Raw genomic sequence first — 20,210 nt, forward strand, 5'->3', positions numbered from 1 at the left:
GCCTTTAGGCCTGTTCCTCTCTAATTCTCCATCCTGAAATTGGAGGATCTTTTGAAGTGAAAACTGATTCTATCACTTTTTTGTTTAAAATCCTTTATTAGTCTTACATTTTCACTGGTGTAAAGGCCAAATGCCTTGACATGGTTTACAAAATATTTACTTATGTTTCCAATCTTCAAGTCTCATGATTTCTCTCCTCCTACTCTGTGGTTCAGTCATATTGATCTTTCATTTCCTCCAAATCACCTCTCTCATCTTGCATTTCCACAATCATGTTTTTAGTCTGCCTGGAAATTTTCACCCCACATCTAATTTTTGTTTGGAATGCTCCTACTGATTTTTCATGTACCGATTTAGAATATACTTTCTCCAGCAAAGTCTTTCCTGTACTTCCGAATTCTAGTTAATGATCCTCATCTGCGCTCTTGTGGCAACATGAACTTCTCCTATCGTGGCTCTATTTTAAATGTGTGACCAATTTTCTGCCTCCCTTATTCAGGGCAGGAGCTTTGTGTGCCTTGTTAGCACTCTATCACTAACACTTATTACTATGCCTAGTACAAAGTCCATGCTCAATAAATATTTGCGGAACAAATTAATGAATGGATGAATGAAAATATTGATCTGAAAAGCCTGAGTCAGCAAAATAATAAAATTCAGTTCCACAACTAAACTTGGATCTGATTTTTTCAATTTTTTTATGTTGTCAGAAACTGGGCATATCCATCTTTATTCACTACTGTTATCATTTACTTTCTACTCAAGCTGAGGAGGTCTCCTATAGGGTAACCCTAAACAAATGATAGCTTTTACCTATCCTGAAATGTCCAGCCTCCCCCAAACAGCTATCTACAAATACCACATTCAGTTTCAAGTGCATGGCCCCATTTCATTCAGTCTCTTCTAAGAGGATATCTAGAGAAGACTAAGACCTCAGGTTCCCGTTCTCAATTTTCCTGAGAACCTCTTACTTACTGTCGATTATTTGCAAGACTGCTCTGAGCTATTTTCAGTAGTTTCATAAATTGTCTTCACAGTGAGATAATAACCTATTTGATGCAGATACTTTTTTTTTTTTTTTTTTTGCTGTAAAGAAGAGAAATTTATTTTCACGCAGTTTAGGAGCCCAGATGTCCAAAATCAGGGCTTTGACTCTGGGAGAAGGCTTTCCTTCTCTGTTGACTCTGGGGGCTGGGGGAAGTTCTTGTCTCCGTCTACTGCTGTTGGCCTGATATTCCTCAGAAGAGACTATATTTTAGATACACTTTTCATATTCGCCACAGCCCTAGCAGATTGTGGCTGATGGTGTTAATAGCTGAAGGATAACAGTGTCACATACCAGAAGGAATGCAACCCAGGAAAAAACAGAAATGTAGGAGAAACAGAATTTAAATTCATCAACAAACAAGATAAATATTTTATTTCATCCTCATTTGACTTGTCTAAAACTAAACAACCTAAGAGTCAGGTGGTGGCGCTGCAGGATAAGATGGTGAAATTTTTGCAACACACCGGATACTCCGGTTTCCATTACCCGGTGGAACTGAGAGCACCAGAGAAGCAGAAAAAAAGAAGCTTTCAAGAGAAAGGCAGGGAGCCAATAACAGCTCCCCTTGGCAGGATTACGAGTCTATAGACCCTTAAGGACCCAGGCTGATAGATGAGAGGAGCGACATCCAGAGCCATCTGAAATAGAATTGAAAGACGTTTGGCAAAGGAGCCATGGAGCTGGGAGAGGGGAGCGCTCAGCAGACAAGGCAAGTGCTGCTTTTCTTTGTTTTCCTGGGAGGGTCTCTAGTGAGTTCTGAGACCCGACGCTATTCCGTGGCAGAGGAAACGGAGATCGGCTCCTTCATAGCCAACGTAGTGAAAGACATGGGTTCCAATGTGAAAGACCTGGCTGCGCGGGAGGCCAGAGTCATCTTTGACGACTATACACCACATTTGCGGTTGGATCCGCAGACTGGCGACTTGCTCATAAATGAGCAGCTGGACCGGGAGGCACTTTGCCCTCTCACTGAGCCATGTATATTGCATTTCCAAGTGTTATTTGAAAATCCTTTGCAATTTTTTCGGGCAGAGCTTTGGGTTGAAGACATAAATGACTACACTCCTACGTTTCTAGACAGGCATATAGTTCTGAAAATCCCAGAAAATACTGCACCAGGAACCTTCTTTCCAATGGAGAGTGCTCAGGACTTGGATGTAGGAAAGAATGGTGTCCAAAACTACACAATCAGCCCCAACCCCCATTTCCACCTTAAATTACAAGGCAGTGATGAGGGCAGGAAATACCCAGAGCTGGTGCTGGACCACCCTCTGGATAGAGAAAAGGAGCCTGAGCTTAGTTTGACTCTAACAGCCTTCGATGGCGGGTCCCCACCCAGGTCCGGGACTGCGCTGATTCGCGTTGTTGTCCTGGATGTCAATGACAACGCTCCCCAGTTTGAGAGGCCAGTCTATGAGGTTCAGGTACCAGAGGACAGCCCTCTGGACTCCTTGGTCATCACAGTAACTGCTACAGATTTAGATGCAGGAATAAATGGAGAACTATCTTATTCATTTTCCCACGCCTCGAGAGATATACGGAAAACATTTGAAATTCATCCAATTTCTGGTGAAGTCCATTTAAAAGCACTTTTGGATTTCGAGTTAATACAGTCGTATACAATAAATATTCAGGCTATTGACGGTGGGAGCCTCTCTGGAAAATCAGCCATTCTAGTTCGGGTTGTAGATGTGAATGACAACCCACCAGAAATAACCATGACATCTCTTACCAGCCCCATACCAGAAAACTCCGCACCGGAGTTTGTGGTCGCAGTTTTCAGAGTACGAGATAAAGACACTGGGGACAATGGGAGGACCGTTTGCTCAATTCAGGACAATCTCCCGTTTCTCCTGAAGCCTACCTTCAAGAATTTCTACACCCTAGTAACAGAGCGCCCACTGGACAGAGAGACCAGCACGGAATATAACATCAGCATCACCGTCACTGACTTGGGTACCCCCAGACTGAAAACCGAGCACAATATAACCGTCTTGATCTCCGACGTCAATGATAATACACCCACATTCACCCAAAATTCATACACCCTGTTTGTCCGAGAGAACGATAGCCCGGCCTTGCAAATTGGCAGCGTGAGCGCCTTAGATAGAGATTTTGGCACCAATTCCCAGGTCTCCTATTCCCTGCTGCGGCCCCAGGACCCACACCTCCCCCTCGCCTCCTTGGTCTCCATCAATGCAGACAACGGACACCTCTTCGCTCTCAGGTCGCTGGATTACGAGGCCCTGCGAGCCTTCGAGTTCCGCGTGGGCGCGACAGACGCAGGCTCCCCCGCGCTGAGCAGCGAGGCGCTGGTGCGCGTGGTGGTCGTGGACGACAACGACAACTCGCCCTTCGTGTTGTATCCGCTGCAGAACGGCTCTACGCCCTGCACCGAGCTGGTGCCCAGGGCTGCCGAGGCGGGCTACCTGGTGACCAAGGTGGTGGCGGTGGACGGCGACTCGGGCCAGAACGCCTGGCTGTCCTACCAGCTGCTCAAGGCCACCGAGCCCGGGCTGTTCAGCGTGTGGGCGCACAATGGAGAGGTGCGCACTACCAGGCCGCTGAGCGAGCGCGACGCCGCCAAGCACAGACTCGTCGTGGTGGTCAAGGACAATGGCGAGCCACCAAGGTCGACCAGCGTCACTCTGCACGTGCTCCTGGTAGATGGCTTCTCGCAGCCCTACCTGCCACTCCTGGAGGTGGCCGCCGACGAGGTCCAGGCCGACTCGCTCACGGTCTACTTGGTCATTGCGTTGGCGTCGGTCTCCTCGCTCTTCCTGTTCTCGGTGCTCCTGTTCGCCATGGTACGATTGTGCAGGAGGAACAGGGCTGCCTCAATGGGTGGCTGCTCGGTGTCTGAGGGCCACTTTCCGGGCCACTTGGACGTCAGCGGCACGGGGACCCTGACCCAGAGCTACCAGTACGAGGTGTGTCTGACAGGAGGTTCTGGGACAAATGAGTTCAAGTTCCTGAAGCCAGTTATCCCCAACCTAGCTCCCCAGGGCGCTGAAAGGGAAATGGAGGAAAGCTCCACCTTTCTCAATGGCTTTGGGTTCAATTAGGAATCTGATTATGATGCAAAACTTTTAGAAAGAGTGTTATTCTTTTGAAACTTTATTCATTGTAATGTAAAGTACTTTGTTTTGGGGAACTTCATCTTACATATGAGTTTTCAGAAATTTCTTTGATTTAAGCCTTTCTTTTCTGCTCTTCATATTAACTGTGAAAAGTTAAAGGAGCTGGGATTTGTGCAGTATTTGTTCCCAAATTCAACCTCCAATAGTTTATTCAAATATATAGCATTTTTCCCTTCAAGCTTAATTGCACGGTAGATCCAGTCATATTCTCTGGATGTTCTGGTCCTGGATCCTTCTGACAAAAGTTTTTATATGTTTTCTATTATTATTATTATTGAGAAAATGCATACTTGATATTATTACAGAGAAAATGCTTGCTGTGAATAATAGAATTGCTTTGCTATCTGGCTAAGCTAGGGGCCCTGGTGGCACAGTGGTTAAAGTGCTTGGCTGCTAATTGAAAGGTCAGCAAAGATGTGATAGTTGGTGAAAGATGTGACAGTATGTTTCCATAAAAATGTCTGGCCTTGAAAACCCTATGGGACAGTTCTGTTCTGTCTTATAGGGTCACTGAGTCAGCAGTGGGTTTTTGGTTTTCTGGTTAGGCTGGTTTTTAAGATATTATCTAATTTAGGGTTTTTTTGTTTTGTTTTTAGGTATAATCAACCCATTCTTTTTTTTTTTTTTTTTTGCCAAATATTGCAAGGAATATTTCTGCACTTAGATGTTTTCCTTCATAAATATTTTGTGAACTATATATATTCCTGGTAAATGTTCTTTTAATATAAATGCAAATTCTTTTTTGGATTCTAAGGTTATATATCCAGCCTACACTCCTTCCTTGTCTGAGAACTTTCTTGTAGTACTCCAGAGAGGCAATCTACTTTTTTTTTTTTTTTGCCTCTCTGGCCATTTTTTATTGGTCCAGTGATAGACTCCTGATGAAAGTTGGAATAATCACAATCCCAGCTCCTGAACTTGCAATTAAAATATAGTTCATCCATTTTTTCCTCTTAATTGCTTATAACTAGGAAATAAATGTTAAACCTGAGTGAAGTGGCCATGTTTATACCTGTGTAGATTGAAAGCAAAAATGGCATTTAAAGAGGAAGAGAGGAAAGAAAGGAAATAAAGAGTAAAGAGTAGAAGTGAGAAAGAAATAGGGAGTGGAGACAGAAGCCTAGAATACAGTAGAGACTAAGCTACTTTGTTCTAGACCTGTCCATTCCCAGTTCTAGTCCCTCCCAAGTCCCTAATGTATTATTGCCCTTGGATTCTATAGTAAGACACAAGTATTCTAATAATAAGACTCATTTATTTAACCTATTTGGGGGGTGGTTCTTGCAACCAAGAGACTTGACAGATACATAAAGTCTTGAGTACTCAATTAGATTACACCATTAAGCTTAGGTATTTTATTGCATGCTTCTAATATTAATTTAATGAATGGAATAAAAATGTACAATATTAGAGATAACTAATCTATAGTAGAGGCTTTTATTATGAAATTTAATTTTGTAAATAATTTGTGAGATCTTTTAAAAGATAAATGCTGCAAAAAGATTTATGGAAAGTCTTGTTAATTTGGGTTTCCATCCATTATTTTATGTGGCCCAGAAACATTTAAAAATAACATTGAAATTGTTACTATTTGAGTATCTGTACATTTTTTCAGGATTATTATATTCTTTTTTAGAAGACTCTTTTTAAAACTATTTGCTGCTTTCAGTGTGAACAGAAATATTTTATCATTTAATTAAAATCTTTCAACTTTATAAATAATTCTAATTTATAGATCATATGGATTGAGTCATGATTTCAGTAATGGTGAGTACTGTTCAATGAACACATATTCTGTTACTAGAAAGCCTTAAGTATTTTTTTTTCAAACTGCCTGACAAGGCTAGAGGTTTAAAATGTGATTTTATAAAGGAGGATTTTATCTGAGTGATAAAAATGGGAGTGAAAAAAAATCTTTGATCCATTAGCTTAGGTACCAACTTCTATTCCACTAATATTAAAAAAACATGGACATTAAGGGCACATTTTCTTGGGTATTTAAAGTCCATGTAAAGAGTTTGGATCTATTACCAAGATCTTTCCATAAGAAAAATTGTCCATCAGATTTTAAATGTGACCAGCATGTTCTCGTATTTTGAAAGTTTATTTAATCAAATTTGTTTCACCATGTGGAGGAAAATATTCTAAAGTAAGTTGTTAATTTTCCTTGGTGGCACAGTGGTTAAGTGCTCAGCTGCTAACTAAAAGGCTGGCGATTTGAACCCACCAGCCACTCCACAGGAGAAAGATGTGACAGTCTGCTTTAGTAAAGATTCACAGCTTTGGAAACCCTATGGGGCAGCTCTGCTCTGTCTTATAGGATCGTTATGAGTTGATATGGACTGGACAGCAACATTATGGGTACCTTATTAGTATTAAACCAATCATAAACTTGGCCCATGCTAAATTTTTCCAGTTAGCCAGCTACTTGGAGTGCCAGAATACATGATAGTGTGTATTGTTGATTAAAACCTTGGCTAAAGGTTGGTTCAACTGGAGAGACTCTCAGGTACCCAACCCCACTCCCCCACCCCAAAAGGTGCTTTCCCCTCCCTAGGGATAAGTGAACCTTACTCCCATGCTAAGGTGCCAGGATCCCCGGTCTATCCACTAGGGATCTATGAGTTGCTTCCTGAGAAGGAGTTGAGATATCTCCTGGTTGAAAATAAGTTTAACCTGTTGTTCCAGATTAACCTTACTTACTTTTTTCTGTACTTTATTTTTTCATTTTAATTTCACCCTGTATCTTTTCGATCTTGTTTTCTCCCCTTTTCAAGATCTCAGCGAATCTCAGCTTCAATGCGTATGCATCTTAGTTGTAGTAATGAATGCAGATATTCTTTACAAATTGTTTTAGATAATGTAACAAGTCAAGATAATATGCTTACAGAAGTACGCAGACATTGTCCTTAGACGATATTTACAAATAAACTCTCCACAACTCCTAAAACTGTCTACGGCATTTGCATAGTAAACTAGTTCTAGCTGATCTATCACTTAAGTTTATACCCCTGAAACATGTGTTTGCATCTCTTCATCTACGGTCGTAGCAGTGTGTTGAGTTTAATGATGTACATTCTTTCTTTAGGAATAGACTGATAGCTACACATCTTTGTCTGCTCAGTTTCCCTCACAGCACTCAGTACACACTGAAGTAGACACTATATTGGAAGCTTCGTGAGGACAGAGGCAGGGTTTGTATTCCCAGAACTTAGCACAATGCCTGACACATAGTATGAAATCAGTGTTTGTCGAATAAACAAATTTAAAATATAGTTAACTCTGTGCTTGCATCATTTCCCAAAGTGTCTGCACTAATTCCACATTCATAATCCCACGGGAGAATAGAAATTACCGCTTTTATTTGTAAATCACCCCCTATATATAATCAGTGGGGTTTTTTTGTGCAAATCTCAGTAAATGAAACACTTTTTGGAGCATTTTTAGCAAGCTTGATTTAAGTACAACACATGGTGGCGCTGTAAGCTAAGGCTGTGAAAAACAGACCTGCAGATGGTTACTGTCGAAGAGGAGAGTCTTTCTTAACTGCATTGTGGCAAAGATTCATTCCCGGACCCATCTACAACCCACAGCAGATTGCCGGTGGACAGACCCAACACAGGCAACACTGTCTGAGACCTTATGTCACAAACGGCTTTTGGTGTTGGAGAAATGGAGGCTGAAGAGGATCGCTTTCCTAGACTAAGGCAAGTTCTGCTTCTCTTTGTTTTGCTGGCTCAGACTCGCGCCGAGCAGGGAGGCTATGTTGTGGCAGAAGAAAGAGAGAGCGGTTCTTTTGTGGCCAATCTAGCAAAGGACCTAGAGCTAAGGGTTGGAGAGTTGGCCTCGCGGAGGGCTCGGGTCATTTCTAAGGATAACAGAAAACACTTTCAGCTGAACATTCAGACTGGAGATTTGCAAGTAAATGAGAAACTGGATCGGGAAGAACTGTGTGGTCCCATTGATCCTTGTGTGCTGCAGTTCCAAATGTTACTGGAAGAACCTTTGGAGGTACATAGGTTTAAACTTTTGGTCAGCGACATAAATGACAATTCCCCTGTGTTCCCAGAAGCAGAAATGATTTTGAAAATCTTGGAAAATAGTCTTCCAGGGTCTGTGTTTCCCCTGCAGAATGCACAAGATTTAGACGTAGGCATCAATAACATTCAAAACTACACCATCTACCCAAATTCCCATTTCCACATTCTCACCCGCAATGGCGGCGAGGGCAGAAAATACCCAGAGCTGGTGCTGGACAAAGCCCTGGATCGTGAGGAGCAGCCTGAGCTCAGGTTAACTCTCATGGCAGTAGATGGCGGGGCTCCTCCCAAGACGGGGACTGCCCTGGTCCTCATTGATGTCTTAGATGTCAATGACAATGCCCCTGAGTTTGAGCAGCCGCTTTACCATGTTCAGGTACCCGAAAACAGCCCCCTCAGATCCCTTATTGTCACTGTTTCTGCTAGAGATTTAGACACAGGAATAAATGGTGAAATATTGTACTCATTTTTTTATGGTGATGAAGAAATTACCAAGACATTTGCACTTAATGAACTCACTGGAGAAATTAAAATAATCCAGACACTAGATTTTGAAAAAATTGTGTCATATGAAGTGGATATTAAGGCCTCTGACGGGGCAGGTCTTTCTGGAAAGTGCACTGTCATCATACAGGTGGTGGATATAAACGACAACATCCCAGAACTTACTGTGGCTTCACTTATGAGCCCCATCCGGGAAAATTCCCCTGAGACCACAGTAGCTCTTTTCAGTATTCAAGATCGAGACTCTGGGGAAAACGGAAGAATGGTTTGTTCCATCCAAGAAGATGTTCCCTTCACACTGAAACCTACCGTTGAAAATTTCTACAGGCTGGTGACAGAAGGAGCGCTGGACAGAGAGAGTAGATCAGAGTACAACATTACCATTACAGTTACCGATTTGGGGTCTCCAAGACTCAAAACTGAGCGTACAATAACTGTACTGGTCTCAGATGTCAATGACAACGCTCCAACTTTCACTGAAAGCTCCTACACCCTGTTCATCCGCGAGAACAACAGCCCCGCCCTGCACATGGGCAGCGTCAGCGCCACAGACAGAGACTCAGGCTCCAATTCCCAAGTCACCTACTCGCTGCTGCCGCCCCAGGACCCGCACCTCCCCCTCGCCTCCTTGGTCTCCATCAACGCGGACAACGGGCACCTCTTCGCTCTCAGGCCGCTGGATTACGAGGCCCTGCGAGCCTTCGAGTTCCGCGTGGGCGCGACAGACGCAGGCTCCCCCGCGCTGAGCAGCGAGGCGCTGGTGCGTGTGGAGGTCGTGGACGACAACGACAACTCGCCCTTCGTGCTCTACCCGCTGCAGAACAGCTCTGCGCCCTGCACGGAGCTGGTGCCCAGGGCTGCCGAGGCGGGCTACCTGGTGGCCAAGGTGGTGGCAGTGGACGGCGACTCAGGTCAGAACGCCTGGCTGTCCTACCAGCTGCTCAAGGCCACTGAGCCTGGGCTGTTCAGCGTGTGGGCGCACAATGGCGAGGTGCGCACCGCCAGGCTGCTGAGCGAGCGCGATGCCGCCAAGCACAGACTCATCGTGCTGGTCAAGGACAATGGCGAGCCGCCAATGTCGACCACCGTCACGCTGCACGTGCTCCTGGTGGATGGCTTCTCGCAGCCCTACCTGTCGCTGCCGGAGATGGCCCCGGACAAGGCACAGACTGACTCGCTCACTGTCTACTTGGTCATTGCCTTGGCGTCTGTTTCGTCGCTCTTCCTGTTCTCAGTGCTCCTGTTCGTCGGGGTGAGGCTGTGCAGGAAGAACAGGGCCGCCTCTGTGGGTCGCTGCTCTGTTCCTGAGGGCCACTTTCCGGGACATTTGGTGGACGTTAGCGGCACTGGGACCCTGTCCCAAAACTACCAGTATGAAGTCTACCTGGCAGGAAGCTCTGGGACAAGCGAGTTCAAGTTCCAGAGGGCTATGAATGATGTAGAGGAAAATTCCAACTTTGAAAATGGTTTTGGATTCAATTAGGAATCCGCTGGTTTTTCAGAGCATTATTTTAAATCAGCTGGGTCTGTATTATCTTTGTAGGTTTATGTAAATTTTCTTGGGGTTTTTGGTAACTTCATTTTCCTAATTGAGATTAGAAAAAGAATTTTGAGTGCTGTATATCATCATATTTACTATCATCATTTTTACTATCTTTTTATTATTCCCATTTTGGAGTCAATAGAACCTTCAACTTCATTATTGAAAAGTTACAACTACTTGTTCAATTAATGACCCCTTCAATTTCAAATTCTACTGAATTGAAGATGACCTCAACTCCATTCTCTGTGATTGTTGTTTAGAAAGCTTTTCTAAATTTTTGATGGCTGTGGTTACTTAGAAGACAAGCATGATACAAATATAAGAAATATCTTCTGTTGATCTATACTGTGCTTACTTGACTTTTGAATTTTTAAATGAAGAGATTACTGCAAAAATTGTGTGGTTTTGTTGCACAGTTGTATTACATGAAAAGATCACAATTTCTCCCATAGTTCCATACTTACAAACTTTCTCTGCTCTTTATATCAACCTTCAGTATATAATATATATGAATATTAAATATTATTGACAGATAATTACATTATTTCAATATTTTTAAATAATTGATCCCTTCTGTGGTGTCTGTCTAGCACACCCCCTCTTCCTCTGGAAACTAACTCTCTTTAGTAGTGGTGTACTTTTCAGTCATGTCTATTTTATAGGACTCATCTTCTGTGATTTTAGATCATCAGATAAGGCATTCAGTCTGGGTTGATCCAGTTCTCTCTGTTTCTAAAATTGCTTTGGAAGCCAGATAGCATATATTCTCTCCATTAGGAACTTATCCAAAAAGTGATACTATGTTTGGCTAAGTGTATAGAAATAAACACAGAAAGCCAACTCACTGAGAGACAAGAATGAAGGAGAGATCTAAACAGAAGCAGACAGTCCAAGACAGTAAGTAACCTTGTTGTAGATATTGCTGTTGTAGATTTTCCAATACCTCCCAAGTTAGCTCTCTTCTCTGAGTTTTTAGGAACTAAAATGTGCTGTTTTAATTAATTTTCCTCTAATATAGCTTAAGATAACTAAGTGGGTTTTTCTCTTGTTGTCAAAAGCATGTCAAGATATTCTCGCATGGACCAGTAAATTAGACCTTACTATTACTTCAAGATTTTTATTATGGCTCTTCATATTGATATAATTAATATTTGGGATAAAAAAAGTTCTAGAATATTGGTAGCCTGTAGAGAACAAGGAGCCCTGTTGACACAGTGGTTAAGATCTATCGCACTCTACGGCCTGGTGTTCTAAGGCTGCTAACCAAAAGGTTGGCAGTTCGAATCTACCAGCCTCTCCCTGGAAACCCTATAGGGCAGTTCTGCTCTGTGCAATAGTGTCGCTATGAGCCAGAATCGACTGGATGGCAATGGGTTTGAGTTTTTCTTTTCTTTTCTTTTTTGCTAGAGAACAACCACAAGCTTTTTTCCCAGAATACATAATTTTGAGAAGAACTGATGGATCTTTCCAATGGTACAGTCTTTAACAGAGTTTACTAAAATTCTTAGAAAGTTCTACTGTGTAAGAACGACCGTCTTTTGAAGATTACTAGTGTAAAATAACAATGACAATGTAAAATGTGTATCTAAACGGGATGTACACCTTGTTTGTAGGATCTTATAGTTTTCTTGTTACAGTCTTTCTTTTTATACTGTATTCTTTTGCTTAGTGGGTACCAGTGTGCTTTGCCATTAAATGAAAAAAATTTCGATCATTCTGAGTTATTTCAAATTACCATTCAATAGGCATAGAAAGGAGCTACTTGGGAACATGGTGTCTTGTTTACTCAGCTCATGTAATGAACAAGGAGCCCAGAAAAAGAGGGGGCTTCTACAGTAGAAGGAGAGGCCCCAAATATCAGACTGTTTAAGTTAATTGTGATTTATTCATTGATCCATTCAACAAATATTTGTTGAACTTCTATTACCTGTCAGGCATTATTCTAGATGTTGGGGATGCTGCAGTGAACAAAATAAAGTTCTCAAACTCAGAAGTGACACAGAAAAGAAACAAATATGTACATACATACTGTGTCAGATGCTGATAAATGCTAGGGAGTTTAAAGCTCCATAAAAGCAGCGCTCTCTGACCTTACACAGAAAGGGTATCATAACCTGCAATGTACCTGTAGCTTTTCCTTGATGTAATTCAACCAACAGGAACCACAATTCTGGCACATAGGCTGCTTCGAATTTCAATAAGAATGCTGAGGGAACTGCCACACGTGTGAATCTAAAGAAATTCATCTGTTTTGCTGAAAGCATTTTAAGAAATCTCATGGGTACATGTTATCACTATTTTTAATAAAAGGACTGATCACTATTACGTCTTTTTTTTTCACTTCTTAGTTACTCTCAGAGGACCCACCCAGACTACGGGCTCTAGAAGGCAGGGTGACCATTTTCTGGTTACTTACTAATGTATTTCAGGACCTGGCACATAGATCAGTAATATTTCTTTCATGAAGGAATGAATCGTTATAATTGCATGGTTTTCTGATTACATCACTCCCCAAAACAATTTTCAGACTCTTCATAGCAGAACCTATATATGTATGTGTGTTACGTATATATACAGGTATACATGTATACATATGTACAACTACACCAGTAATTTTTAGCGTGTATAGAGAATTGTACCAATTCTTTTCAAAACAAAGACAACGCATGGTGGCGCTGCAGGCTAAGACGTCAAAAAAAAAAAAAATGCTACCGACTCCACCTCAGATCTCTGGCCAAAGAGAAAAGCCTGTAAGCAGAGCTCAGGACCAGCAAGACTCAAGTGAACGCTACTCACCGACACTTCCGGGCAGGTTATCAACTGACAGATCTCTCACTGTCTCAGCCCGGTCCCTCTCGGAGGTAGAGCTGGGCCCTGTTCCTCCAAAGGCATTTGCGGAAGTGAAGATGGAGGCCGGAGGGGAGCGCTTTCCTAAACAAAGGCAAGTCCTGATTCTCTTTCTCCTGCTGGGAGTGGCTGTGGCAGTCTGGGAACCCCGTCGCTATTCAGTGCTGGAGGAAACAGAGAGTGGCTCCTTTGTAGCCAACCTGGCTAAGGACCTCGGGCTGGGAATAGGGGAGCTAGCCGCGCGGGGAGCCCGGGTGGTCTCTGAGGATAACCAACAACGCTTACAACTCGACCTGCAGACCGGGGAGTTGCTACTAAATGAGAAGTTGGACCGGGAGGAGCTGTGTGGCCCCGTAGAGCCCTGTGTAGTGCATTTCCAAGTGTTGCTGAAAAAACCATTAGAAGTATTTCGAGCTGAGCTTCTTGTGAGAGACATAAATGATCATTCTCCTGAGTTTCCTGAAAGAGAAATGACCCTGAAAATCCCAGAGAATAGCCCGAATGGGACTGTGTTTCCTCTGAAAAGAGCCCAGGACTTGGACGTGGGCAACAACAACGTCCAAAACTACAATATCCGTCCCAACTCTCATTTCCACGTTTCCACCCTCAAGCGGGGGGATGGCAGAAGATACCCTGAGCTGGTGCTGGACAAAGAGCTGGATTATGAGGGACAGTCTGAGTTTAGAATAATAATCACAGCTCTGGATGGCGGCTCTCCGCCCAGGTCTGGCACCGCGCAGGTCCGCATCGTGGTCCTGGACGTCAACGACAACGCCCCGGAGTTCTCGCAGAAGCACTACGACGTGCAGGTCCCAGAGGACAGCCCCGTAGGCTCCCTAGTTGTCAAGGTTTGCGCTAAGGATTTAGACACCGGAATTAATGGAGAAATATCATACTCACTTTTTCATAGTTCTCAGGAGCTTAGCAAAACTTTTGAGCTAAATCATCTTTCAGGAGAAGTTCGACTACTTAAAAAATTAGATTTTGAGGCAATATCCTCCTATGAGCTGGATATAGAGGCATCTGATGGCGGAGGACGTTCTGGAAAATGTTCTGTCTTTATTAAGGTGGTGGATGTTAATGATAACTCCCCAGAACTAACTATTTCTTCACTTACCAGCCCTATTCCCGAAAATTCCCCTGAGACAGAAGTGGCACTGTTTAGGGTTCGTGATCGAGACTCAGGCGACAATGGAAGGATGATTTGTTCCATCCAGGATGATCTCCCCTTTCTTCTGAAGCCATCTGCAGAGAATTTCTACACCCTGATAACGGAAGGGGCACTGGACAGGGAAAGCAGAGCCGAGTACAACATCACCGTCACCGTCACCGATTTGGGGTCCCCCAGGCTGAAAACCGAGCACATAATAACAGTGCTGGTCTCTGACGTCAATGACAACGCTCCAACTTTCACTGAAAGCTCCTACACCCTGTTCATCCGCGAGAACAACAGCCCCGCCCTGCACATGGGCAGCGTCAGCGCCACAGACAGAGACTCAGGCTCCAACTCCCAAGTCACCTACTCGCTGCTGCCGCCCCAGGACCCGCACCTCCCCCTCGCCTCCTTGGTCTCCATCAACGCGGACAACGGACACCTCTTCGCCCTCAGGTCGCTGGATTATGAGGCCCTGCGAGCCTTCGAGTTCCGCGTGGGCGCGATAGACGCAGGCTCCCCGGCGCTGAGCAGCGAGGCGCTGGTGCGCGTGGAGGTCGTGGACGATAACGACAACTCGCCCTTCGTGCTGTACCCGCTGCAGAACGGCTCTGCGCCCTGCACTGAGCTGGTGCCTAGGGCGGCTGAGGCGGGCTACCTGGTGACCAAGGTGGTGGCGGTGGACAGAGACTCGGGCCAGAACGCCTGGCTGTCCTACCAGCTGCTCAAGGCCACGGAGCCCGGACTGTTCAGCGTGTGGGCGCACAATGGCGAGGTGCGCACCGCCAGGCTGCTGAGCGAGCGTGACGCCGCCAAGCACAGACTCGTCGTGCTGGTCAAGGACAATGGCGAGCCGCCAATGTCGGCCACTGTCACGCTGCACGTGCTCCTGGTGGATGGGTTCTCGCAGCCCTACCTGCGGCTACCAGAGGTGGCTCTGGATGAAGCCCAAGCCGACTCGCTCACCGTCTACTTGGTCATTGCATTGGCGTCGGTCTCCTCGCTCTTCCTGTTCTCGGTGCTCCTGTTCGTCGCCATAAGGCTGTGCAGGAGGAACAGGGCCGCCTCGGTGGGTCGCTGCTTGGTGCCTGAGAGCCACTTTTCCGGCCACTTGGTGGACGTCAGCCGCACTGGGACTCTTTCCCAAAGCTACCAGTACGAGGTGTGTCTGACGGGAGATTCTGGGAGTAATGAGTTCAAATTCTTGAAGCCTATCTTCCCCAATCTTCTAGACCAGGATCCTGAGAGGAAAACAGAAGGAAACCCCAACTTCCGGAATAGTTTAGGTATCTGAAACTTCCTCACTGGGTATATTAATTTTGTGTCCATCACTGTCTCTCCCCCCTGCCCCTTTGTTTTTAAGACCAGTAATAATCTTCAGTTCTACTTTATTTTCTCTGTTTTTTTAAAATTAATGTTGCTCTAGGTTTTATTGTCTGTGTTGTCCTATATATATTTTTTCGGTTATTGTTTTACTAGTAAAAAATTTTATCAGGAGATTTCATAGTCCATATTGCTAATTAAATTTTTAGTACTCATTCCTGAAGGACGGCATGATAGTTAGCCCCTCCTAGTAAGCATAGTTCTAATTTTAAAAGCATATTTCCACTATATGAGATTGAATAAGAATTTATTACTTTTTTGTCCTAGTGTATTGTTAAATGTTGAAAGCTTTTTTAGTTTTCATTATTGACAAAGGTAAGGATTTCTATAATCCCTTTTCAGCTTGGAGTGGAACCAGTACATATTTATCCATGGCCAATTTCTCCTAGTATCTTTGTTTGGATTTTTGTTTTTCCAAAGGCAGCAATGTGTATAATTTCAAGTTATTGATTTAAAAATCACACTTGCAATTATTAGACTTTTGCTCATTTTAAAATACATATCTCTTGAAAATGTATCTGCATCGTCTATTCTTTCTCATCTAAACCACTGTTGAAAAGACATAGGCTCTCCCTTATCTCTTCCCTATCTCTTAAATTATGATCCTGATAAATTTCCTGAACAGATTTACTGATACCCAGACTGACTATGTTTAATGTGTTTCTATGTACTCTAAGGGCTGCGACTCTAGGACCAAGTAATATGTAGCCCACAATTGTCTCTTAAAATAGCAGGGAAATTCTCGAGTGAGCCCCAAATGCTGGGCCTAGAGGAGCTTTTGATGGTGTGGCATGCCAATATCTACTTGCCTTTGGATGATGGTATTGTTCTGGTGGATAAAGGATTTCAAAGAAAACACATTGTAGAATTAATAGTAGTTAAAAAAATTTTTTTTATTAGAGGATTTGTTGGTCGAGGGGGTTGAATGATTTAGAGAAATAATTAGCTCTGTTGCTAGAATTACTCTATCTCCAGGAGCCTCTCACCTTTGGGGATACTGTAGGATGACATTGTCCGTGTCTTAATCACAGGTCTCAGAACCTGTGAATATGTTATGCTTTATGGCAAAGAGGAAATAAGGCCCAGATGAAATTAAAGGTTAGCTAAAATAGGGAAAATATCCTAGATAATCTGGGTGAGTTTGATTCAGTTGGAAAGGCCTTAGAAGCATAGCCATGGATTCCCTGAGATAAAAAAGAAGTTCTGCCTGTGGACAGCAGCATCAGCTCATGCCCAAGAGTTCCAGCCTTCTCTTTCTGATGGCCTGTCATATAGATTTTGAACTTACATACCCAGCCCCCATAATAAAATAAGTTAATTCATAGCTTTAAATCTCATAACATACATCTCCTACTGGTTCTGTTTCTCTGGTTGAACCCTGACTGGTACAGATTTTAGCATGTGGAAGTGGAGTGCTACTGTAACAAATACCTAAGAATGTAGAAATGGCTTTGGAATTAGACTGTGGGCAGTGGCTTGAAGAATTTTGAGGAGCATGATAGAAAAAGCACTCTATATTGCCTTTATAGAATAACTAAATTATGTAAACCAACTATTGGTAGACATATGGATATTAAAGTCACTATCTGTTGGGGCCTTGGTAGCATAGTGGTTAAGAGCTTGACTGCTAACCAAAAGGTCAGCAGTTCGAATCCACCAGCTGTTCCTTGGAAACCTTATGGTGCTATAGGGTCACTAGGAGTCAGAATTGACTGGACAGCAACGGTTTTTGGTGAGAGCTCAGAAGGAAATGAGAAACATGGAAATTGGAAACTCGTTATATAGTGGCAGAAAACTTAGCTGAATTGTGTCCTGCAGTTATGTGGGAAAGCAGAAATTGTAAACAATGAACTTGGATATTTAGCCGAGGAGATTTCCAAGCGAAGTGTTAAAGATGAAGCCTGGTTTCTTCTTGCTGCTTATAGTAAAATGTGAGAGGGATGGTATAGATTGAGAGAAGAACTGGTAAGCAAAAAGGAACTAGGACTTGATGGTTCAGGAAATTTCCAGCCTATTCAGATTGCAAAAGATGCTAAAATGAGAAGATTCACTGTCAAGAAAACTTATTCTGGAGACAAAACAAAGAGTGTATCTGGACAACCTTTTACTAGTACCTCAAAAGGATCAAAAGAGTGCTCAGTCATACAGAAGGCTCTTTGAAGAGATCAGGCATGTGACTTAGCCATCTCAGCAGAAGCCAAGAATAGAGATGGGATTATTCAGGAAGGAATTGTGGAGGAGCCTCTTGTCTAATGAAGTGAATCCCTTTGACATGCACAGAGGACCCACAAGGTTCTTAAGAATGTTATATCACCAGAAACAATGCCAGCTTGGACTGAAAGAGAGAGGGCAAAATGAAAGAAGGTCGTTGTATCCCAAATTCTGTAGGCAAGAATACATCAATAAAACTACACAACTGCTCAAGACCTATCTCTCATGAAAAGGAAGGCTAATTTATAGGACGGAGTGTCAAGCTCAAAAGGCAGAGCTGAAAACCACTGGGAATTATTCCCAGGTCTTGAAAGCAAATAGAGTTTTCCTGGGCGGATTTCTACACATTGCTTGAAACAGGTGACTTGTTTTTAGTTTCCATTTTCTCCCTTTTTGAACTGGAATGTTTGTACTATTATCCTGTGCCTTTCCCACTATTATATGATGGAAGAAGATAATTTATTTAGTTTCACAGGTCCACAGAGGAAAAGAATTGGCCCAGGATGTATCATATCCACAGTCCTATCCATACTGAATTTAGATGATTTAGATGATGATATTTGGGGTTTTTGAGGTGGTGAGACTTAAATGATATTTTGGACTTATAATTGATGCTGTAATGGGATGAGACCTTTGGGGATCTGGGCATGGAATGAATGTATATTGCATGTAGGACAGTTGTGAACCTTGGGAGGCCAGAGCATTGACTGGTAGAGAAAATAAAGGCCCCCAAAGATGTCCATGTCCTAATCTCCAGAACCTGTGGATGTTACATTTTGTGACAAAAAGGAATTAAGGTTGCAGATGGAACTGAGACTGCTAATCATCTGAACTTCTGCTGAGATTACTGAGTCACCAAAAGGGCTCATGGGGTGGGCCCAACGTATGTAATCACAACAGTCCTTAAAAGTGGAAGTGGAAGGCAGATGTCAGTGCCAGAGTGATGTGATATGAAAAATACTCAACTGGCCATTGCTGGCTTTGAAGATTGAAGGGGCTACAAGCCAGGGAATGTGGGCAGTTTCTAGAAGCTAGAAAAGGCAAAAAAAAAAAAAAAGTATTCTCCCTTAGAAACTCCAGAAAGAAATGCAGCCCTGCCAACACCTTAATTTTAGCCCATTGAGATCCATGTTGGACTTCTGACCTGTAAGATAATAAACTTGTGTTGTTTTAAGCCACCAAGTCTGTGGATTATAGCAGCAATATGAAACTAATACAAATGGCTATGGAAAAAAAAAAAAGCCATTTCCAAACCTGTTTTTCCTTTCCTCCAACTATTTGGGTCAAACTCTTCGTATTCTCATTATCTCTTGCAACTAGGTGTGTCATATGACTCAGTTATTGCCAATTATTTAAAAGTGCAATTGGGCAAATGGGCTTTAGGGAAAGATTTTCAAAGGGCTAGTCCAAGAGGGCATGTTCCTTAGGTCTTTCATCTTTCTTCCTTTTTGACTGGAATGCTTAGTGGGGTGAAAGCCTGGCATTGAAGTAGCCAAACTTGCAGCCATGAGGTGAATACCATAAGACAAAGGTCTATACACTAAGAATGGTAAGATATAAAGATGAAACACCCCTGAGTTTCTGATAACATTGTTGAGCCACTGAAACAATTCTCCTGGGCTTTCTGTTGCATGGTATAAATAAACCCCTATGTGTTTAAGCAACTGTAGTTGGGTTTTCTGTTGATAACCGACAAATAAATTCCAAACTGATGTACCACTCCTCCTCATGAGTAACATTTACTTATACAGTCGTCTGACTGGGTCCCAAGGTTGTTTAGTTAGGATGTGTGAGATACTTGACAGAAAAGTAGTTTTGCATTCCCTTAGGTGTTATCAGGTGACAGTATTCTGAGATGCTGCAATTGATTTTATATCTTTGTTCAACCATCTCTCATTAGGCTAATACAAAACATATTTATATAATTAGGCTTTCAAAGGAATATCCCTGGCTAGGAGCATCCCAAAAAGTTGAGTTTCATAGAATAGAAAGAGATGGTGAGCTGATAAATGCCAGGCATATACTTTTAAGCATGCATCCGTGATGTTAAAGGACAAGATGACTAAGATGTTTATTCACTAATCCGTGACACCTGTTTCCCTCTCATGGTGGGAAGTATCAGGGTCAAAACTCCTACTTAGTGAAATAAATTGACTAAAAATGGATCCCGAAAATCTCCATAAGCAGATCAGCAATCCACGTATTTTGGCAGAATACATTTGGTTGAAGGATCAGAAATGAATTCTCCTTTATATCACACATGGCACCTGGAACAGTCTTGAACATGGGTGACAAGTCATTACTTGATAGTGAATGAAAGTTAAGAACAGTGCATGAAGTT

At 43.0% G+C, this 20,210-nt stretch overlaps 3 protein-coding genes across 3 annotated transcripts; all 3 read left to right on the forward strand.

Annotated features, from left to right (window-relative positions):
- The first annotated feature begins 1,543 nt into the window (after positions 1-1,543).
- LOC100659775 (protocadherin beta-18-like) lies at positions 1,544-4,783 on the forward strand. Its single transcript, XM_003404562.3, has one exon. The coding sequence runs from the start codon at positions 1,723-1,725 to the stop codon at positions 4,111-4,113; it is 2,391 nt and encodes a 796-aa protein (XP_003404610.1). The 5' UTR covers positions 1,544-1,722; the 3' UTR covers positions 4,114-4,783.
- Positions 4,784-4,856: 73 nt separating this feature from the next.
- LOC100676669 (protocadherin beta-15-like) lies at positions 4,857-11,610 on the forward strand. Its single transcript, XM_003404810.3, has one exon. The coding sequence runs from the start codon at positions 7,831-7,833 to the stop codon at positions 10,213-10,215; it is 2,385 nt and encodes a 794-aa protein (XP_003404858.3). The 5' UTR covers positions 4,857-7,830; the 3' UTR covers positions 10,216-11,610.
- Positions 11,611-12,914: 1,304 nt separating this feature from the next.
- PCDHB15 (protocadherin beta 15) lies at positions 12,915-19,581 on the forward strand. The gene has a single exon (XM_010591340.3). It carries the CDS (start codon positions 12,942-12,944, stop codon positions 15,567-15,569), a length of 2,628 nt encoding a protein of 875 aa, XP_010589642.2. The 5' UTR covers positions 12,915-12,941; the 3' UTR covers positions 15,570-19,581.
- The last annotated feature ends 629 nt before the right edge of the window (positions 19,582-20,210 follow it).

This window comes from Loxodonta africana, chromosome 2 (genome assembly GCF_030014295.1).
Source record: "Loxodonta africana isolate mLoxAfr1 chromosome 2, mLoxAfr1.hap2, whole genome shotgun sequence".
Taxonomy (NCBI): Eukaryota; Metazoa; Chordata; class Mammalia; order Proboscidea; family Elephantidae; genus Loxodonta; species Loxodonta africana.

Excerpts from the sequence above, each read along its gene's own strand:
- LOC100659775 (XM_003404562.3), top strand. The coding sequence starts at position 1,723 with ATGGAGCTGGGAGAGGGGAGCGCTCAGCAGACAAGGCAAGTGCTGCTT.
- PCDHB15 (XM_010591340.3), top strand. The coding sequence starts at position 12,942 with ATGGTGGCGCTGCAGGCTAAGACGTCAAAAAAAAAAAAAATGCTACCG.
- LOC100676669 (XM_003404810.3), top strand. The coding sequence starts at position 7,831 with ATGTCACAAACGGCTTTTGGTGTTGGAGAAATGGAGGCTGAAGAGGAT.